Source organism: Anopheles marshallii, chromosome 2 (assembly GCF_943734725.1).
Source record: "Anopheles marshallii chromosome 2, idAnoMarsDA_429_01, whole genome shotgun sequence".
NCBI classification, from domain to species: domain Eukaryota; kingdom Metazoa; phylum Arthropoda; class Insecta; order Diptera; family Culicidae; genus Anopheles; species Anopheles marshallii.
Genome location: NC_071326.1, coordinates 38,946,898 through 38,967,870, shown reverse-complemented (window position 1 = coordinate 38,967,870; position 20,973 = coordinate 38,946,898). Strand labels below are relative to the sequence as shown.

The 20,973-nt window shown below is 44.8% G+C and overlaps 3 protein-coding genes across 3 annotated transcripts; all 3 read left to right on the top strand.

The window, feature by feature from the left end:
- The first annotated feature begins 83 nt into the window (after positions 1–83).
- On the top strand, positions 84–4,657 carry LOC128719654 (GRIP and coiled-coil domain-containing protein 2). The gene is made up of 5 exons (XM_053813282.1): positions 84–110; positions 195–303; positions 378–4,360; positions 4,442–4,550; positions 4,611–4,657. Exons 1-5 carry the CDS (start codon positions 84–86, stop codon positions 4,655–4,657), a joined length of 4,275 nt encoding a protein of 1,424 aa, XP_053669257.1.
- A 6,068-nt stretch (positions 4,658–10,725) lies between these two features.
- LOC128709526 (elongation factor 1-alpha-like) lies at positions 10,726–13,457 on the top strand. Its single transcript, XM_053804529.1, has 3 exons — positions 10,726–11,548; positions 11,632–11,837; positions 12,911–13,457. The coding sequence occupies exons 1-3, from the start codon at positions 10,726–10,728 to the stop codon at positions 13,268–13,270; spliced, it is 1,389 nt and encodes a 462-aa protein (XP_053660504.1). The 3' UTR covers positions 13,271–13,457.
- A 5,165-nt stretch (positions 13,458–18,622) lies between these two features.
- On the top strand, positions 18,623–20,356 carry LOC128719618 (epoxide hydrolase 4-like). Its single transcript, XM_053813245.1, has 6 exons — positions 18,623–18,871; positions 19,023–19,121; positions 19,241–19,428; positions 19,500–19,632; positions 19,698–20,106; positions 20,172–20,356. Exons 1-6 carry the CDS (start codon positions 18,623–18,625, stop codon positions 20,354–20,356), a joined length of 1,263 nt encoding a protein of 420 aa, XP_053669220.1.
- Positions 20,357–20,973: the final 617 nt, after the last annotated feature.

The window sequence follows — 20,973 nt, the reverse complement described above, 5'->3', positions numbered from 1 at the left end:
CAGCAGCACTATGCCTTGCAAAAGCAAGCTTAATTGAGTTGTGAACGTCCCTGCTGTTTTTCGTGCCTAAATACCGAGGAATCATGAACACTAGTCAAGGCTCGGATCAGGTGATAGTGTTGGGTTTACGTTATTTGCTCAGTTGCTGATGTCACCGCAATATTAATATATGCTCGATGACCTCTTTTTCGCAGGACTCGGTACGGAAGGCTAGCCCGTTCGATAATCTGAGCAGGGAAGATCTGGTGAAGAAATGTAAAGGTCTGCTTGGTATTGCCCAGAAAGCCAAACAAGCAAAGGATGGTATGATGAAACATAATTATTTAATGCTATTGTGGGTCTGACACGCAATTTTTTACAAATACTTTCCATTGCAGAATGTCAAGAGGAGAACCAGCGTCTCAAAGAGCAGTTGGATCACTTTGAAACCCAAAAGAATGCTGATAAGGATTGCATCAAAGCGATGCAAGAGGTGGCCGATTCCTACATGGATCAAAAGTTGCAGGCAACGATGAAAGTAGATGAATTAGAAAAGCAAATAACAAAGCTGAATGTTCAGCTCAGTGATGAAAAAAACAAAGCAGAAGCGATGCAAGCGGATATGCAGCAGCTAAACAGAAAGCTGGAACGTTTTAACGAACTGCAAGAAGATAACTCAAATCTTGAAAAGGAGCGGATAGCTCTCGAGCAAGAATTGATAAAGGTGAAAGGCAGTCAAACCGTGTTGGGCGAATCAACCCCAACACCGAGAGAAGAAAAATTGATTCGAAAGCTAAAGCTTTACAAAGCCAAAGTGCAAGAGATCAACGCAAAGTTATTACTGCTTAAATCGGATCGCAAAATTTTACTCAAAACGGTTAAAGAATATTCGGAACAGGTTCCAAAATGGCAGAAAGATTTGGTAAACGCATCGAACGTTCTGTTCGAAAAGATACGTCTGCTCGAGCTGGAAAAAAGCAACCTTGATCAGAGGATTGAACAGCACGAATTATTACAAATCGAACTGAGGGAGCAAAATGTAACTCTAGAGCGAAAAGTATCAGAACTAACACAGCAATTGGAACATAATGCGATTGCTGACCGGGATCAAATGGACAGTAATGGTGCTACGGATAACGCATCTGAAAAACTACGAGCCGAAATTAATCGTCTGAATTCGATAATTGCAGCGGGAGAAACTGATAAGCGAGAACAGCTATCAACATATGAAAGTAAATTGCAAACCGACTGCGACGAGAAAGAAAATCTGCGAAAAGATCTTGAAACATCCAATCAGACAATTCTCGATTTAAAAGCAAAGCTTCAATCTCAACAGGATATTTTGTCAGAAAGTAAGGAATCCCAAAAGCGCATCACTGAACAACTCGAACAGCACGAAAAAGATGCCAATATGTTTGATCAACAAGCTAAGCAAGTGCAAGAAGAACTGCAAAGCCAAATACAACACTTCGAAAAGCTCCAAGAATCTTTACAAGCTAATGTTGCTGGCCTAGAAAAGCGATTAGATGAATCGGAAAGAGAGAACAACCAACTTCGGGAAAGTTTAACGCAAATGTCGACTGAAAATGGAGAAAAATCTTTAGCGATTCAAGTGCAATTAGATGATGCAACACAAACATTATGTACTGTGGAAAAGGAAAAAGAAAAATTGATAAAACAAATCGCTTCACTCGAATCGGATTTACAGAACCAATCCTCGAAGCTGGCTGAGGAACACCAGCAGGTTGTGCAAAAATTAGTAGTGGAAAACCAAAACCTAGAAGCGCAACTGGCTCAACTAGCGGAAAAACTCCAGAAAAGCATTTCAGCATCGAAGCAGGCCATGGAGCGCTGCGAGCTCTTGGAAAAGGAGTGTGAATCGAGAAAGGATCAGCTAATTTCTGAAAGCAATCGCTTGCAAGACGAACGGGATGTAGCTCTCAAAGAGAATGAATCCATTTCATCAACTTTGCAGAAGACAGTTGATGATCGTGACCGGCTGAAAACGGAGAATGGCGAATTGCTCTCAGACCTGAAAGAAATCAACGAAATGCTGAAAGATAGAGGAGAAGTGATTAATTTGCAGCTTTCAAAAATTGCCGAACTGCAAGACAAGCTTTCTCGCGCCGAAACGGTTGAAGTAGAACCGCTAAAGCTCAAAATCGATCAACTGCAAAAACTGTTAGCTGAAAAGGAGACAGAGCTAGAACGGCAACGAGATGAACTGGCCGCGGCAATGAACCGTTCGAACATTAGTTTCGATGCGCAGAGTGATGTAATGTCCACTTCGACCATTTCGCGCGTGGAAGACGTTGCACGGTTGCGAGAGATCGACGAGAGCTTCGAAGAGAAATACATAAAACTACGCTCGTTAGCGGTGAAGCTAAAAAAGAAGGTAGCAGAACAAACAGTACTGCTGCAAAAATATGAAAAAGAATCTTCAACCGTCACGACTGTCGCTGATTCTTCGCTGCAAACAGTTACCAAGAATTTACAAACACTACAAACGGAAAACGATCGATTGCAGGATCAGCTCGATAGCATGACACAAGAGACGGCTAAATTGCGCGAAGAACTGGAGCAAAAATCGATCGAGTTGGCAACAGTAGAACAGGTGCAGAAAGACGTGGAAGGCACAAGTAAAGACCGAACGGCACTAGAGACTGCTATCAGGGAATATCAAACACAAATTCAAAATCTGAAGCGTGAAAAGGAAGCATTTCAACTGGCGAAGAAAGAAATTGATGCAGAAAACCAGCGCCTAAAAGCAAACCTCAAAACAAAGGAAAAAGAAATCACCGATACGATGGAACAACAGAAGGAATTGAAATCCGAACTAGAACGTTCGAAACTTGGAGTGAAGAAAGCGAACCTGCTAACGCTCGAGATGGAAGCGTATGAGCGTTCACTGGCCGAGCTAAACAGCAAGCTAGAGGTGAAAAAAGCACGGGTGAAAGAGCTTGAAGGAACGATTGATGCACAAGATCATTCGATGAAAAGTCTCAAACAGCAGCTTGCCATTCTGGAGGAAAGTTTAGAGTCACAGCAGAAACATTCCCGCGAGCTTAAGCAAGAAGTGGACATCCAGCAGGGAAAACTGCGTCAAAGCGAACATCAGCGTATGGAGCTTACCAGGCAGTTGGAAGAGTTAAGAGACGAGCATGATCGGTTGAAGCAAAAGGTAGAAAATAATCGCGTTGAGCTAGAACAGGTTGCAGCCGATAAGCAGAAGATTTGCGGTTCGTTGGAAATGGAAAAGAATGCGTTGCTTAAGCAAAACCTGAGCATAGAAAGTGAGCTGACTGAATTGAGAAAGGAAATGACCGGTAAACAGCAAGAATTGGACGACATTCGGACTGAGTTTGCTAGCTACAAAATACGCGCCCAATCCGTGCTGCGACAGAATCAAAATAAGGACAGTGGCCGGGAGAAGGAACTGGAGGAAGAATTGAGCCAATTGCGACGATCACTGGATTCTGTAGAAAACAAACAGCAGGGTCTTTTAAAGCAAATTACCGATTTGTCCAAAAGTAATGCGGAATTCAAACATGAAAGAGATCGCACGCAGAACCGCTGCAAAGAACTGTTGGGCTTGCTTGAAGAAAGCCGACTACACAATGAATCATTAATGGAAGAATCACGCAAAGTAAATTTGGACCATCAGGAAGCACTGAAAACTCAACGCATTCAGCATGAAACACTAGTCCAGTGCTACAAAAAGCAGCTCGAAGAGCAGCGGGAAAGTCATGTCCGAGAAGTGGAACAGTTGCAAAAATCCATACACAACCGTTCTGAGGTATTATCGGATAGTTTACCAAGCATCGAAGGTAGAAGCAATCTTCTCAACAATAACCTTCTTGCAATGGGACCAGGAGGTAGTACGAATCGTGGCCCGTTCACCGATGAGCAGCGCATTAATCTGCTGCTAATGGAGAGGGAAGATGGCGAAGGCTCGGAAAGTACTAGCCTAGCAGCTGGAAATGTTGTTCCTTGGCGACGAAAGCTTTCCTCGTCTTCTACGACACGGGGCCGCAACAGTCGCGATATCATTCCTTTGGATGAGTTGTTAAACACTTCGTTCGACGATGCGGCCTCTGTTGTACTGGCAGATGGTGAGAGTGATCAGCATCAACAGGGACACATGTTCGCCAACAGGGATTCATCACCCACGATCGAACTGCAGCGCACGAAGGATCAACTCAGCAAGCAGGAAAGCAGAGTGCGTCATTTGACCGCCGTGTTAGCAGAAGCAGAGCAAGATCTTGCAAAGTTAACGCAATTGAATGAGCTGTTGAAGGAGGAGGTCCGTCGACAGCAACGTTCCATTGAGCGGGAGGCCCATGTACACAATTCAGAATATTTGAAAAATGTGATATTCAAGGTATGTATTTGTAATGAAGAAATGCAAGTATCTTTGCACCAAGGTTAATTGTCCATTTTTTTTTTCCATTGCTGTGGATAGTTTGTAACTTTAGGTAATGGAGACGAGCGATCAAGGTTGGTGCCGGTTTTAAACACGATACTTAAGCTAAGTCCTGAGGAAACACAAAAGTTGCAGAACGTTGCTAAAGGTATGTTGCGGGACGCTAATGTTTATGAATGTTTATGACATGTCTATTCTTATCTTTAAGGTTCTGACGCTAATGCCCGCGGTTGGACAGGGTTATTATGGAGTTAGTAGCAATCAATCAATCAAATCTTTATCAATTTCATTCCTGATTTAGACGCTAAAGTTTTACTATAGCATCAAACGTTTTCCCCAATACTAGCTAAATAGTTCCTACGCAGTGTATTCGCCACTGCCAATCGATTGGAGTATTTTCCTATCGGTCTTCCCGTCCGGATTTAGCAAATTAAAAAAAAACCCATTTACAATTTTATTCGCACATACATCCTTAAACTGCTATTGCACCGATCAATACTAACAAATAAACCGAACGTGTTGTTTTATAGTTTTAAATGAAGGGTATTGTGGTAACGTTTTGTTATATTATTGCTTTCATTCGATAGTGAAGAAGGATCGGAGAATGAACCCTGTGTCCTTAATACATAGAAAAACTTACTATAACTGTATGATACTGTACATTATTAAACATTAGTTGCAAATATATATTATCACTGGCAGTGGAGTTAAAGGATTCCTTTATAAATGCAGTAAAGTTATTTGTAAAGAGATTTCAGATAGAAAACAAAATGAAATAAGCTCATCTGAGTGTCTTGATAGTTAAATGAAAAGAGGCAGGTTATACGTGTTGTGTGTGCTATTGCTGCTAGACGCACAATCATTTGAACCGGAATTGCGAAACGTGCGGAAACGAAAGAAACAAGCGGAACAGTGAACTCACGTTCTGTCTCGTGAATGAAAATACCCATCAAATTTGGCAAGTGCGAAAACGGGATTCATCCATTTCCTTTTCCCCACGGCGGGATGACGAGCGTAGACTGAGCGTGACCGTGCGGCGCAGTTCATGTGGTGAGCAAAACATGCGCGATTTTATCGGCCTCTTCCTGCCGTACTACCGCCATACTACCCCATCGGTGTGCGGTGAACGGAAGGTCCCCTCAAATTATACATAGCACTTTATCTGTCTGGCGCGCTGCTTCTGTCTCGTTTCTATGCATGGGATGTTAACCCTAAACGAAGGCAAAAGTCACCGGTCGCGTGTAATTAAGCTGCTGCTCGGAACAGCAATTGGTGCAAATGAACTTCGGGTTCGCGACAGCAATAGGATTGAAGTGACGCAAATTTTTAAGCGTCCAGTATATACAGAATTTAAAATAGAAGATAAACCGGTGGAAATAATAGTACCGACGACTGACTAGTACCATCCGGCGACAATATACAACGGTCTCTCATGAATGTAAGTAAAATTTATTACGATTTAACATCGCGATTGAATTGCTCTTAAGCAATGTGGATAAATGATTGCTACCTATTTTTTTTTCAGGTTTATCGTGTGACTTGGGCGTAGCATGTGAATGCTATGTGTGTGTGGATTTATGGGCATTAGAAAAGCAAAACATCGTTTAAGCTATATTTAAATTCATAACGAACATACATACGCAAGAAGAATGCAGCAAGTAACCTCCGAAAACATATGCCATCCGCACTTTCAAAGAGCAAAAACGGTTTTGAACGGGTGCTTCGCCCCAATGTGCCGCTCGGGGCGAAGTTGAATTCGCAGGATGAACGCTAATTCTCCTCACCTCGGTTGGATTCATTCGTCACGTTGGTCGGCGCATGTTCTGAACGTGAAGTGAAAATTCGGCCTTTCACTCCTTTGTGCTCGTGGTAAGTGGAACGTTTTTCTGTGTGCTCTTGCAAAAATTGTGTGAAAATTTCTGGAAAATCATCGACCAAAAAACGCACCCGCTCGTTGGATTGGGCGGTACGGTGAACAAAATAAGGAAAGCAAAGTGCCAACGGAGTTTTAAGTACGGAAATTGGTAACATTTCGTGAAAACGTGACGTTGCGGAACATGTTGCAATACCGGCCGGGCACGAGTTTTCCGATGGCACTTTCGGTGCCAACTTTTTGGGCCGGCCACAGTTGTGTTGCAGTGTGTTTGCTGGATTTTCCAAAAATTTTCACATCAACTTTAGAAAGCAAATTAGAACGATAAGAGGCATCGTCATTTTGGTCCCTACAATAGTAATACTTTTTTTTTATACGAGTGTCTACTTGGAGAGAGAACTAATTTTCTGAGCAATTACCACTGCTCGAGTGCACACCTGGTAGGCGGAACTTTTCTTTAAGTTTGAGTAAGCCTTGGAAAAGCATGGTGTACTGTGTGGAACACTAATTCAACGTCGCATTTGACGTATTTAGTCCAGCCAATAGGTACACATGTTCGAGGAAACATCTAGACACCAGGAAATCCATTTCAACCCGCTAACTGGCGTGCCGGGCAACGTGAAATATGGTAGAAAGGGATAGCTAGGTGTTGGAGCAAAAAACGACCCACAAGCCAACGGCGTGCGTGCGTGCGAGAGCAGGAAAGCACTCTCTAACCTTGCGAAACTGTTCAGCGAAGAGGAAAACTTGTGAAAACCTCGGCTGGAGCCCAGCAGCTCATTTCGCCGCTAGTATCGAAAGCGAACGTGCGCTGGTGCAGTTTCGTCCTTCTACCAGTGCTACTTGCTAGGAGAGTTTGCCCGTCCGAGTCAGTGTGTGTGTGTGTATTTGTGTGTTTGTGTGCAATTGACCTTACCGATTGTGCACCGAGAAGGGCTGCAAATCTGTAAGTACTAATTCACCAATTTCCCAAGCCCCAACTATTGTATAGTTGCACATTTGCAAATCCTCCCACCACGTTTTACGTTTTCCGGCGAAGGCGAGACATCGTTACGGTGGATGAAAAATCTTAGGTTAGGTTTTCGCAAACTGCTGCTACCTCGTGGCCGTTGAGCAGAAAAATGTGCTTTTCTATATTTATACCGACATGTCACGCCAGCGGGAGACAATGTCTCTTGGTACGCGAATTGCAGTCCGCGGTTAGACACAGCGAGTGTGTGCGAAACGTAGCGGTGGGCCGGTTCCACGGGTGACGGGCGCACGGTAATGACGGACGGCAATTTTCAGCCGTCTTTCGTCCAAACTGTTGTGAGCACACGCAACGAAAAAGCAAGATGTCTACCGGTTTGAGGGCAGTATAGCCGCCGCAATTCACCCGGGAATGGGATGGTTTGTAATGAGGCTGGGAAAAATCAATGTCGGTGATGGATGTTTCACCCAAAACCCTTTGCCTATCTACATGAAATATGTGAATTGAAGATATCCGGATTGCAAAAATTCTTGATTTTCCTTCAGTTTTGCGTTAGTTTTATCGATTGAAGATTATAGAAAGCAACCTTGGTTCAGATGGTGTGGGGGGAGGGGGGATGTATAAAACATGGCTGACTTGGATACACATACCACACGAGGCAGGCTGACAACCGCTCAATTTATAATGTACCGTAGTTGAAGGTATGTAGGAACCGAAAATCAATAACCACCGGGTGGTAAAATCACATCGCTGCTCTCTACTTCTCTCTTTCTCTCTGCTATTAGAAAAGTCTCTCTGGGACCGGAAAATGCCGGCTACCATTCTACCACTAATAAAAAATGTGTAGCATTTATTGGAAGTCTGAATGGTGAATACAATCCTAACTGAACAAATATTCTTTCGATTTGATGGGAAAATTCCCAAAGTTACTAGGGTAATCCTCAAGATATCCCCATCATGCTCCGTTGGGTAGCGCTCAACAACAGATGGCGCTGTCTCCTGTTGAGAGTCTTTTCCGTTATCTCTCTATAACATTCTATGGACGGTAGTCATAACTTTTGTTTTGCTAGAGATAAGCTAACCTTTTACCCGTACGGCTCTACAAGCACCAAAAAACCATCCTACTTTAAGCTGTTTTTACAAATCGGGATGCATTTAGCGTGCAAAATTTTACTACAGAACGGTGGGAAAATTTATTCTCCCACACATGAAGGCTCGGGCCGTGCGCATGAGCATCGCCTCCAGAATGTGTTTCTACCAGTCGGCCCATTTGTCACGACCTCCACCAACTCTTTTCCTGCTGGCTGGGTCGGGAGGAAGATGACATCCAAATCAATTCCGCAATTTTGAAACACATTCCATTGCACGCATTCTTGCACAGGTAACCATAGCCTTTCTATAGTTGTAGGCATTTCAAAGTTGCTAAGCGTCACGTTTAATTGTCCAGCACTGGGCGCCTCCATCGTGTGCCGGAGGAATTTGTCGTGAAGAAACATTCACCTCCTGGAAGGCAGTGTTGAGTATCGATTTATATTACCCTGCTGGAGATAAATGCGAGAGCGAGAGAGAGAGAGAGAGTGGGAGAGTTTGTTTTTTTCCCACAGAAGAGATGATTCTGTGGAGCTTGTTCGACAAACAGGGATGTGAGCTATACGTTTTATTTTACTTCACTTTCCAACCATTTGACTATATTTCATCCTCAAGCCTTTTGTATCAGAACAGAACGTTTCTATAAATATGTATCATATTTGTATATTTGAAAGGTGTTCAAACGGACTAAAGATTGGCAGTAGATTGACTAAATGACTCTATCCTTAATTTCATTCATATAATTAACGCGTTCATGTGCTAACAGGGTATAAAGTAGCAATACTACTGATGGCGATAGTAATGGCTGATTTTCATATTGTTATTGCTAACATTGTTGTTTATATGCTATCGTTGCTATACCGGTCGCAACTGGTAAAATGCTTCACCGCCACCATCATTGCTGTGTGAGGTGAATAATCTTGCAGTTGGCTGAAAGAATAATTCAGCAGTAGTAAACAATGTCAGTTTACGCTCATGGACACAATTTTGGGAGACGGTTAGAAAAAAAATCACCCCACTCGGCAGACCGTCGTCACCATTGAGATAAGCGCGACTTGCCTTGCCAAAAGCCGTTCTTCCAGACGCCGGTTTTTGCTGCAGTAAAGTGTGAATTTTATTCATGTTGCTTTCATTCTCTTCCCATCACATGCGACGTTGATGTACGATTGATTAGTCAGCTTTGTTTGTGATGCCAATATTCTATCGAGCTCTTGTTACCAACGGCCTCGAATCTTATAATTCTGCTAGCACGAACTATTAGGACATTCTTTGAAATACATTATGTCTCACAAAATGAATCGTGGCGTAGGAGAAACAAAATTGAATAAAACAGTAAATTAGGCTAATTATTTTTTTTGAAGTGGCGACTTTGTTATTGTATTTTTTTCTCTTATACGAAAAAATATGTATCAAATTAGCAATAGACTAAATATATATTTAATCATCATTTAACATTCCTTCGCGAACAAATAATTGTCAAATTTCGCGTTTATATGTAAACTTCAAAAGAAAAAAAACTGACACCGTGTTGAAAATGTCTTCCCCGATTGAACGCACACAATAACGGCAGCAGCCTGACTAACACTCAACATTTTCAAAGGCATCTTTTTTTAAACTCTCACTCCGTTCGGTTGTTACCGCATTTTGTTCTGCTTGTGCTGCGATAGCGAACAGCGAATGCGTTTTTCGGACGGACGCCATATCAAGAGACAGTCTGCGATGATCACGGTTAGTCTAGTGGTGGTCAGTCACAGTGACGGACCGACGTGGTAGACTAAGTGGGTTCTTTTCTCGGCAGACACCACTTTGCTGGATAGCCGTTCCGCGAATTGCCATTCTGGAGTATTTATTCCAGCAATCGCAGGAAGGCAGAAAGAAATACATTGCCGGTTCTAGCGTGCGTATGTTTGGGCACTGTGGAGCGTAATTGGTGACAAGATAAAAATGAGGATCTTTCACGTGATCCTGATGTCTTACGTCTGCTGGATACTGATGGTCCAGTCCAAGCAGATAACCGCACGGTTTAAGCACATCAAATGTGAACAGGATGAAAAGGTTCGCTAACGGGAAGCAATCCAGTGCTCTAAGTGTTGGAAACATAGTTTTTACTTCTTGAAGTTTTTCGTTGCGAAAGTGGTGAAATAATTTTTATTTTTGTTGTTTTAACTCCAATATTTACAGATTTTCGGCAAATCGTACGAGTGAGCGAGCGTTTGAGAAGTGTGTCCCCCCCTCGGCATCATCAAGACAAAGCACAAGAAAACGGATATCGTTCAAGAAAAACGAAGCGTCTAGAGAGAGAGAGAGAGAGTGCGAGAGAGAGAGAGATTGAGTTTTAGTTGGATTCTATAGTTTTGTTTTGAGGCCAGCAGAGGAACGTAAAAAGCCAGCATGGGTAAGGAGAAGACTCATATTAACATCGTCGTCATCGGTCACGTCGACTCCGGCAAGTCGACCACCACCGGTCACCTGATCTACAAGTGCGGCGGTATCGACAAGCGCACGATCGAGAAGTTCGAGAAGGAAGCGCAGGAGATGGGCAAGGGTTCGTTCAAGTATGCCTGGGTGCTGGACAAGCTGAAGGCAGAGCGCGAGCGTGGTATCACGATCGATATCGCACTGTGGAAGTTCGAGACGGCCAAGTACTACGTGACGATCATCGACGCCCCTGGACATCGCGATTTCATCAAGAACATGATCACCGGTACGTCGCAGGCTGACTGTGCCGTGCTGATCGTAGCCGCCGGTACCGGCGAGTTCGAGGCCGGTATCTCCAAGAACGGCCAAACGCGCGAGCACGCCCTGCTCGCGTTCACGCTCGGCGTCAAGCAGCTGATCGTCGGTGTGAACAAGATGGACTCGACCGATCCGCCGTACCATGAGGCACGCTACGAGGAAATCAAGAAGGAGGTATCCTCGTACATCAAGAAGATCGGTTACAATCCGGCCTCGGTTGCGTTCGTGCCGATCTCGGGCTGGCACGGGGACAACATGCTCGAACCGTCGGACAAGATGCCGTGGTTCAAGGGATGGGCCGTCGAGCGCAAGGAGGGCAAGGCTGAGGGCAAGACGCTGATCGAAGCCCTGGATAACATTCTGCCGCCGTCGCGCCCCACCGACAAGCCGCTCCGTCTGCCGCTGCAGGACGTCTACAAAATCGGTGGTATCGGTACGGTACCGGTCGGTCGTGTTGAGACCGGCGTCCTGAAGCCAGGTAAGCTTCCAGCCTGCTCCGCCCGCTCCGGCCGCTAACTGTTTAATGTTTTCTTCCCGTTGCTCGCTCTCCATTTCCCAAAGGTATGGTGGTTGTTTTCGCCCCGGTCAACATCACCACTGAGGTGAAATCGGTCGAGATGCACCACGAGGCACTGTCCGAAGCACTGCCCGGTGATAACGTTGGCTTCAACGTTAAGAACGTGTCGGTGAAGGAATTGCGCCGTGGCTATGTGGCCGGTGACTCCAAGGCTAGCCCGCCGAAGGGTGCCTCCGATTTCACTGCTCAGGTAAGAAGGAAATTTTCCTTTCTTTTTTTGGAAAAACCGAGGAAATGTGTAAGAATAGGTCGCTTATACTGCCACAATGCATAAAAGTGTGCACATTTACAACAGCAAAAAAGCATTTCAGCATCAAAATAGGGAGATGTCTAATTTTGGATGCAATATTTCTCTCTCTCTTGTGAAACGCAATTTTTCTGTGTATTTGAACCAAAAAAAAAAAGAAAAGCCAAAGTCCATTGACGCATATGGGCGCACACATTGTGGACGAAAATATCTGTTAGGGGTGAACAATCGGTGTTCAACTTATGAAAGATCATGCATGGGCTTGATGAATCTTTTGAGAAGAGTCACTCATATGAATCTTTAGTGAGGAGTCAGTCCAATCAGGAGTCGATGCTTAAAAGGTTCATGAATCCGATCCGGTGCCGATCATTGAGTAGTATCAGGTAGCCGAATCTTTGAAGTGGAGATTCCGAATTTTTATTCTGCCATTCGGATTCATGAATCTGAATCAGATTTACCCAACACTACCTCTGGCACGTCTAAGCTTCCCGGAGACAGTAGAAATGATTTCATAATCCCTTTATCACCGCATTTCATCCAGCATATCAATGCATTGATAACGCCCCCGGGGCAAGTCATGTATGGACTTGAGACAAGACAAAACGGATGTAGCTGATACTGAATTGGCATCTTTTCAGTCCCAAGGGGGGGGGGGGGGGGGAGGCTTGGCCAAGTTTTTTTTGCAAAGTGGAGCTAATAATGGAACTGGCGTGACTGGCGGTCCAGGCGTTGATGAGAAGCATCACTGGCACTTGCGTGACGTTTTAGAGTGTGTATTGCTGATAAGTTCTTCTTCTAAAACCTTGGCGTGATCTAGTCGTGTGCACTAGCTGTTCATATACCACGGTTATCTCCGTGTCGTCCGTGGAACATCACGGGGTTTCGTCTAAAAATTCAGTCAAAGTACAACAGTGTGATTGTCCTTCAGGAACTCAAAGAAATCATTTAATCCACTCTCGATGCGAACAAAATAGCAAATTCTAATTCCACCCATAATCTTCTGCTCTCCCCTGCAGGTCATCGTCCTGAATCACCCGGGTCAGATTTGCAACGGCTATACGCCGGTGCTCGATTGCCACACCGCTCACATCGCGTGCAAGTTTGCGGAAATCAAGGAGAAGTGTGATCGCCGTTCCGGCAAGGTGACGGAGGAAAACCCGAAGTCGATCAAGTCCGGCGATGCTGCCATCGTCAACCTGGTGCCAAGCAAGCCGCTGTGCGTCGAAAGCTTCCAGGAGTTCCCGCCGCTCGGCCGTTTCGCCGTGCGTGACATGCGTCAAACGGTGGCGGTCGGCGTCATCAAGTCGGTCAACTTTAAGGAGGCTTCGGGCGGTAAAGTAACGAAGGCCGCCGAAAAGGCCCAGAAGAAGAAATAACTAGAGACACAGCAACATCCGTCACTAGTTGTAGAAGCAGAGGAATATGAGTATGAGCTAGCAGTACTAACAACAGCAGCAGCAGCAGCAGTAGCAGTAGCAGCGATAAGAATGGATATCCAATTCTCTACGTTATTATTAGAAGATAATAATTATGATGATTATGAAGATGATGCTGACCGCGTACATGACGGCGATGATGATGTGATGGTAACGGCGTGGCTGAAGAAAAGTCATTCATTATTATTATTATTAAATAATAATCTAAGAATTAATATTAACGATAAACTACCACTTAACCATGCTTGTACTGATAAAACTTATAATTGTAATAATTTAAAACAACGCGGTATCGCCAGTCCACTGTCCAGTGCAGTGGATCCGATTGTCAACAACCTGGAACTGTTCTCCTCCATCGCACGATGGCTCAGAGGTGGCCATCCGGTACCGGCGGTTGCCACGCGCACACCCAAAGACATTGGCGAAGGCCGAGCGGATAGGGCGGCATCTGCAATGAGCGTGAAAAGCTCCGGCTTTATCTCTTCCCTCAAACCATCGCCCTCACTGTCACTATTCTCATCGGTCACTAATTTATTTTACCACCATCGCAAAGCATTTCGGAGGAAAAATGGCGACGGCCGGAACACGGTCGCTGCAGCAATGAAGCAGCCTGTTGACGAGACCGTTGGCAGAAGCTGGCATGGCGGCCCGACCAGCACCATCATGAATGACGCCGGCCTCCTTCAGCACGACACCATCGCAACCGTCTACGTCCTTATGCACAGCATCATCTTCGTTGTCGTTGCGCTTGCAACTAGCAACATGATCGCCACCGCTACCGTAGTGTTAGTACAGTTTCGATCCAACCAATTGGGTTCGTTACGATCATGATGATATTTTGAACGGCAATGGCGTATTAGCGATACCATCAGTAACTGAATAGCCGAAACAGCGGTTTTTTTTGTTGTTTTTAGATTCCACCATCAATATCGAATCGATACCTGAGCATAAAACAAGAAGGGGAGCCATGAACACAGGCAATGAGAAAAAAAAGACAAAAATATGGCAAACCATTTTACCAAAAATACGAAGAACAACTAATACGCTCCCTCAATGTAGGGCACTACTGCAACACTGAGAACAGTTTTAATTTGTGCAATTAACCTTTTGCGTTAGTAAAGAATCGTTTAATCGTTGGTCGTGATAACATCGAAGGAGAAACAGCAGAGAACAAGCCAAAAAAGACTCACCAACGAACGGAGATTACGCAGGCATCATCAAATATGAGCGAAAATGAACAAGAAAAGACCATTTACGATCCTAAAACTGTGTTTTTGTTTTGTTTTGTTTTATTGTTTTTTTTATACCATTCGGCATTTTGTGTTTAGATGAGTTGTGTGTGGCATTGGGTAGATCCTTTTTCGTTGTTCGGTTTCATTCTTCCTCATTTTGTCATTTGCTCCTTTGCAATGGTGCGAGTTGGAGCGTGTTATAAGTTTCGAATTAGATGTCCTCTTCGCGCAGAATGCGAACCAAACACGAAAAACCCGTTCCGCTGCATCCTGCCTGCTGCTACGCTAGCGAAGACGTTGTTTCCACAGAAAATCCACAGCCCGAACACGGCACATCGGTGTGTTCGGTTGGTTCAGTCAGGTCAGGGGTTTACCTATGCAACGCTCGGAGTGTGTCGCTCCTGGAGCATTATTGAACATCACGACTGCATGCAGATAAACCAGCGGAAGTTATATGCGCGCAAGCGCTCCTATATGTGGAATATTGTGGCGATTGGATAGAAACCAATTCAAAAAAACGTATAAACGTATATGTGGAACCTAAATGTACTCACTTGAAAAGCCAGAACACTGACAGCACATAGGAAGGAAAGCCAGAACCCTAAGAAGCTATCAATAAAACTCAAACAGGCTTACAAGAAAACAATACTGATCTTACGTTTTCTCAATCATCCTTAATCTCCTGACAAGTGTCATTACTCAAAAGACTCCTGAATCTTTAAAGGTTAGAGGCGAATGAAGCTGCCCAGCTCAAAGTCTCTATAAAAAGAATAAACAACAACATCTTTAAAGGTTCATAAGTTGTCTGAAGATTCACGAATCTCTAAGGGTGCATGATTCTACCCATTGTTGTCGCTGTAGCTTAAATCCTCTTATTATATTTATTTTATCAGGTGCTGTAACGGTTTGGCGGATTTGAACTGCTGCAGGAGTCTTCTAAACCGCTGATGATCGAGCGCCGTCATCAGTCTTTCCATTATCCCGGCGGATTCTGGTGGACGCATCAACGTCATCAACTCCATCTCAATTTGTTAGCCTACCACGCCTCCTCTGTCCATGTGGACGACCTAAAAGTATTGTACAGGTTGGGTCGTCCAGTGTCATTCTCATGACGTGACCAGCCCACCGGAGCCTGGCGAGTCTTATCTGCTGCACAACAGTGGCATCACCGTAAACCTCATAGAGCTCGTCAGTGTAGCGGCACCTCCATCGTCCTTCCACACATACGAGGCCAAAAGTCCGTGTCTCCGAGAATATAATCCGAAATCCCAGCTTCTTTCGTCGCGACAGGAGTTTGGAGAAGTATCCTCAGACTGTAGAATGCCCAGTAGGCAACCAGTACCCAGCGCGTATCGCAACATCAATGTTATTGTGGGTGCTGACTATTGACCCATGGTAAGTCACCCCTGCGTAGGTAAGGATTTGTTAGAAGGGTCGCCGGAGTTGGCTCCATCAACTTGGTTTTTGCCTCGTTCATCTACAACCCGAGGTTTTCCACCGCCTACTCAATCCTTTGGCAGGCATCCGTTACGTAGGAGAGCCGTAAATCAAAAATGTCTATTACATCAGCGAATGCCAGGATCTGGATGGACTTAAAGAAGATGGGCCGCGTAGTTTCCACCTCCGAGTCGCCGATGACCCTCTCTAGCGCTAAGTTGAAGAGTAGACATGCTAGCCTATTTTCTGCGCGCAGACCCTTGGTGGTAGCAAAGACCCCTGAGAAATTTCTATCCACCACCATCACCTGGCATGCAACGAGTTTTTGGAGTCATTACGAGTTTTTGGAGTCATACGACAAGCTCTTTGTCGTGCACGAATTTGACTCCAATAGTTAGATTCTTCAAAATAAGATTCTAGTTTCGTGAATTCCCCGGAGGTTCTTGAGTTTTGTGTATTGGATGTTACACGAATCTTCATAATGGTCAAGAGAGTTAAACTCATTATAGAGTCAAATTTACGATACAAAGAAAAAAAAATAGATTTATAACTCTCCATCAGATACAGAACATTCCGAACAGCTCAATTGAGAAAGTACAGCATTTCTCCAGTCCGACTACTTGCAGGCGATACAGGAACGGCCTATTATCACTGATTACGAATGCGAGACAGAGACCAGCAAATTCTGACACCGGCTGGAATGGCATTGCCAGTCTTGTCGTTGCTGCCGATTCGTTACGTTCGATGTGCATGAATCGACACTGTTCCTGTAAGTCCTAAATTCAATTAGCAGTCGTGAACCATGCACTACACTACGTAATGCTTAGCGTGATATGTGTGCTACATCGGTGTAAATACGCTGCATGTGTCGGGCCGTGTGTGTCGAATATTTAAATCTCTGCGCGTGACCTACATTTATTCCCTACCGCACCGCGTGCTCAAACCACACTCGGTTGCGAAGGGCAACCACCCGAAAAAAACTACGTCACACAGCCGCACACTATGACGAAGCCGCTGGACTTTAGACCCCGCGCGACTCTTCATGGCCGGATCACCGATCAGATGGTTTCGTGATGCGGCGCTTAGCACAGACGGCCCCGTCGTGACATAATTCATGACGCTGCGCTCACCAATACACCCAACGGTGGGAAATTTCAGATTAGCGTAGATTTGTTTCCATCCCGTTCGGAAACCCTTCGCATAAATCAGGCCTGTGTGAAACGAAGGGCTGAAAGGGAAGTGTGTATACGGCTGAATTCGCGCGTGTGTGCGTTAGTGTTGAATTTGTGTAAGTGTTGGTTTTGTTACTCCCGAACGATAGCGAAAGGTGGTGTGTTTTTTTTGCCGTTCCCAACTCTCCTTCGCTGTGTTCCTTGCGTTAGAAGCGGTGTTTTATTCGTCGAGCCGTAACGAAAAGGGAACGAAAAGATGAACATAGCAAGCATTTTTATGTTTTTGTGTTGCACGGTACGGTTTGAAGCGTAAGGTGAACCTAACGTTCAGCCAATACTCTGTGCACGGCAGACGTAAGAACGTACGCGCAGTGAGCAGTGAACGAGGGGAAAAAAATAATGCGTGATAAGAACCAGAATCTTCAGCCCTACAAAACACACGCTGTTCGGTGTCTCAATTTCCGCTGGCAATGAAGCACGTCTGGCCGTGGAGCGCGTTTGTGAGCTGTTCCTTTCGGATTGTTTGGTGGTTTGTTATCGCAATTACTTGCTGAAAATGCTAGAGGTTAATCGGCTGGAAGTCATCGGACACTTTGGGAATTGAAGCGTGGTGTTGCTGCGGCCGCGTGCTACGTGAAGTGTAGTGTCCGCGGGTAGAATCTGGATGACCGTCACTGACAGAGCATCGGATGTTTCTTGCAACGCATCCATTTTCTTCGTATTTCGACGACTATCCGCTGTTACTCTGCTGCTGCAAAGTGCATCGCGCTTGCGGAAAGGTAATACGTGCAGGGAGGTGTACAGAAAAAAAGGAAGTGTTTGTGTTTTATTACGAAGTAAGCAGGAACCACCAACGTCATCAGCGTGTGCAGGTTCATGGGCAGTGAGATAGTGAGTGCTGGACTGGACCGATGGTGCAAGTGCTCGCCGAGCGCGTTACTTTCGATGCACACACTAATGAGCAAAACGCAACCACCGTCGACCATTCTCGTTCGCGTCCCGCCAGAGTGAACAATAATTCTATACGGGGTGACTGCGTGTAGCACCGTTCTATGCGCTTAACGCCTGTGACACAACCGTCTGTAATCGACGCAAAACCTATCATCTGCTGACCATCTATTCAACCGATGATATTCCGCGACCTGTGTAGTGTTGCCGGAGCAACACGTGCTAAAGTGACCAGCTCACTTGGATTACGTCGTGCGATCCATCGCTCGTCCCGGTCAAGAGCAGGAAAGTGTAATCTATAATTGCTGTAAATAAGCACCTCTAGTCAAGCGGGTTGCTGTGTTTTGTTAAGGGTGAACAAGTGCGCCGAGTGTAAGGTACGGCAGTTTTAACAACAAACACTGATTTACCTAGTGAATGCGGCCGTTTTTGGACAAAAACGGTACTAACAACTCGTTCAAAAGTGTGGACATTAGTGTGGCGAAGGATCAAAGCAAGCCAGAATGGCCAACCAGAAGCGTGACTACGACGTGCTGGAGGTAGTGCCGAAATGGGAGATAGCAAAGATCTATCTCCGCTGTCTTCTGGCGAACTTTGCGATTTTGCTCAAGTGGTTGTACGAGAGCGTGAAGTGCAAGGTGAATCCGACCGCGATCATGCGGCGCACGATCGAGCGGACCGATTTTCCCAACAAACCACCGATCTTCATGACAGATACCAACCTGGGCCGGCATTCGTACGTGAAGCTTGAGGTAAAAAAGGCGACTCCGCAAACGAATAAATCCGAACAGAGAGCAAGAAAGTTTGCTCATTGATCTACCCGTGTCGGATGACAAAGCTGACAACGCGATCAAGTAACTGGCCACAATACGAGCCGCTTCTTACCCCATTCCAACATTTCAGAACACCAAGCTACATTTCATCGAGGCTGGTAATCGAAGCAACCCGATCGTGCTGCTCCTGCATGGTTTTCCGGACTGTTGGTTTGGTTGGCGCTATCAGGTGTGTTGGAATGGTATCGGGTGGAATTGGCTGGAATCTGAATTCTGTTGCGCACATCAAAATAACCAGTGTTTTTTTTTTTTTTTTTGCTAATCGCACTCCCCTCGCATACATTCCAGATACCGGAGCTGACACATTATTTTCACGTTATCGCGCTGGATTTAAAGGGATTCAATGATTCCGACAAACCGCACTGGCGTTTCGAGTACACGCCGAAAAAAGTGTGTGAAGATTTACGCAAATTTCTGATAGCCATCAGTGCTAAAAGTGTTTCCATCATAGGTCACGACTTGGGGGCAACCATTGGGTAAGCCGTTTATCTTCCACCCACCCATAACATGCGAGTTTCAAAGTTTGCGTTTTGTTTTTCTTTGCCAGCTGGCTGTTTGCTCACACAAATCCGGAAATGGTTGACAAGTTCGTGAGCGTATCGACCCCCCATCCGAATTTGCTATGGGATAATCTTCCTAAAAGTTCCCCCTTCAATCGGAACTGGCTCGAATTTGTACAGGTTGATGTCGCACTATTATTACCATAAAATCTCGAAATCACCAGCTAAGATGCTTTCCATTGCAGTTACCAATGTTGCCAGAAATGGAGCTAAAGCATACGGCCGATAAAGTACTTCGACGCTGCCACTCGCATGTTACAAAGGAAAAACTCTACTTATCCGGCACCAATGGCTCGCTTACGAATAATCTAATGGAAGCGTACCTGTACAGCTTCTGCCAAACGGATGACTGGCGAGGACCGTTGAACTACTATCGTAACTTTCTGTTCTACCGTGTGCGCGAAGGCGAGATCATTCAGTGTCCCTGTCTGATCATTAGCGGTAACGACGATCGGTTTTACAAGCTAGAGTCGGTTGTAAAGAGTTCGGAGTTTTGCGAGAATTTCATCATCAAAATTATCGAACAGTGCGGCAGAGCACCCCACCAAGAGATGGCGACTGAGTTTAACAGTACGATGTTAAAATTTTTAATCGGTAAGAAAAAAGAAGAATAACTGTTATGGCAGAAGATCGTAATGTTTTTCCCCATCTTTCCAAAGGTAAGAAGTACTCTCAGAAAGTTACGGACGTGCAGCCTACACAGGCGAGAGGTTTGGTTGGTCGCATGTTTGGTGGCATTGGATCCGTCGCGAACAACACGGTTAAGCTGGGAAACAATTTGCGAGAAACGTACGCCTTTGCGAATCCGCTCAATAGTGTGCCAAATTTTATGATCAAAGGATAACCGGAATCTTTCCATCGCAGGAGATCAGTAAGATATGGTCTCTGTAACGTGCTGCTACCAACACTAATTAGAATGTGTGCTTGTGTATCATATTTACTTCTGGCCATGTAAAATAGTGTGCCGATCGTGTTGCAGAGTGTGTATATAGTTTAAGTATCATAAATTGTCATCCCTATATCAGAGAATGTAATTAAGCGTGTTTTGAATTAGGTTATATCTGCCAGCGAATTCTACACATGTAACAATAAAATGATAAAATGTTTTGTATGAAAAAAAAAACAATGAGCATATAACAACGAACTGAATATAGAAAAAAAGCAACAAATTGAAATGTACTGCAATAAATAGTGTTTTCATGTTTGTGCGAACGAAAAACGGCGTTTTCAAAAGTTTGTCATCCACGCGATCGCCTGAAACTTATTTACTTGTTTGCACCGACTCCGGATGACAATTCGGTACAATCGCGAATCTTTCATTTTTCAAAACAAAATCACATTGGCAAAAGCATCGTGCGCGGATGCTGCGTTTTGTTGTGCGGATTGTTTAGAGAAAATTTGGAACGATTTGATTCCTTCGTCATTTAAAAGAATTCCTGTTCACCGAAATGGTAAGAATGC

Bases quoted from the DNA above. Each gene is read 5' to 3' on its own strand.
- LOC128719618 (XM_053813245.1), top strand. From the start codon at position 18,623: ATGGCCAACCAGAAGCGTGACTACGACGTGCTGGAGGTAGTGCCGAAA. The intron at 19,429-19,499 runs GTAAGCCGTTTA...TTTCTTTGCCAG, and splicing joins GACTTGGGGGCAACCATTGG to CTGGCTGTTTGCTCACACAA. The intron at 19,633-19,697 runs GTTGATGTCGCA...TTTCCATTGCAG, and splicing joins ACTGGCTCGAATTTGTACAG to TTACCAATGTTGCCAGAAAT.
- LOC128709526 (XM_053804529.1), top strand. From the start codon at position 10,726: ATGGGTAAGGAGAAGACTCATATTAACATCGTCGTCATCGGTCACGTC. The intron at 11,549-11,631 runs GTAAGCTTCCAG...CATTTCCCAAAG, and splicing joins GACCGGCGTCCTGAAGCCAG to GTATGGTGGTTGTTTTCGCC. The intron at 11,838-12,910 runs GTAAGAAGGAAA...TCTCCCCTGCAG, and splicing joins CCTCCGATTTCACTGCTCAG to GTCATCGTCCTGAATCACCC.
- LOC128719654 (XM_053813282.1), top strand. From the start codon at position 84: ATGAACACTAGTCAAGGCTCGGATCAG. The intron at 111-194 runs GTGATAGTGTTG...TCTTTTTCGCAG, and splicing joins CTAGTCAAGGCTCGGATCAG to GACTCGGTACGGAAGGCTAG. The intron at 4,551-4,610 runs GTATGTTGCGGG...CTTATCTTTAAG, and splicing joins GTTGCAGAACGTTGCTAAAG to GTTCTGACGCTAATGCCCGC.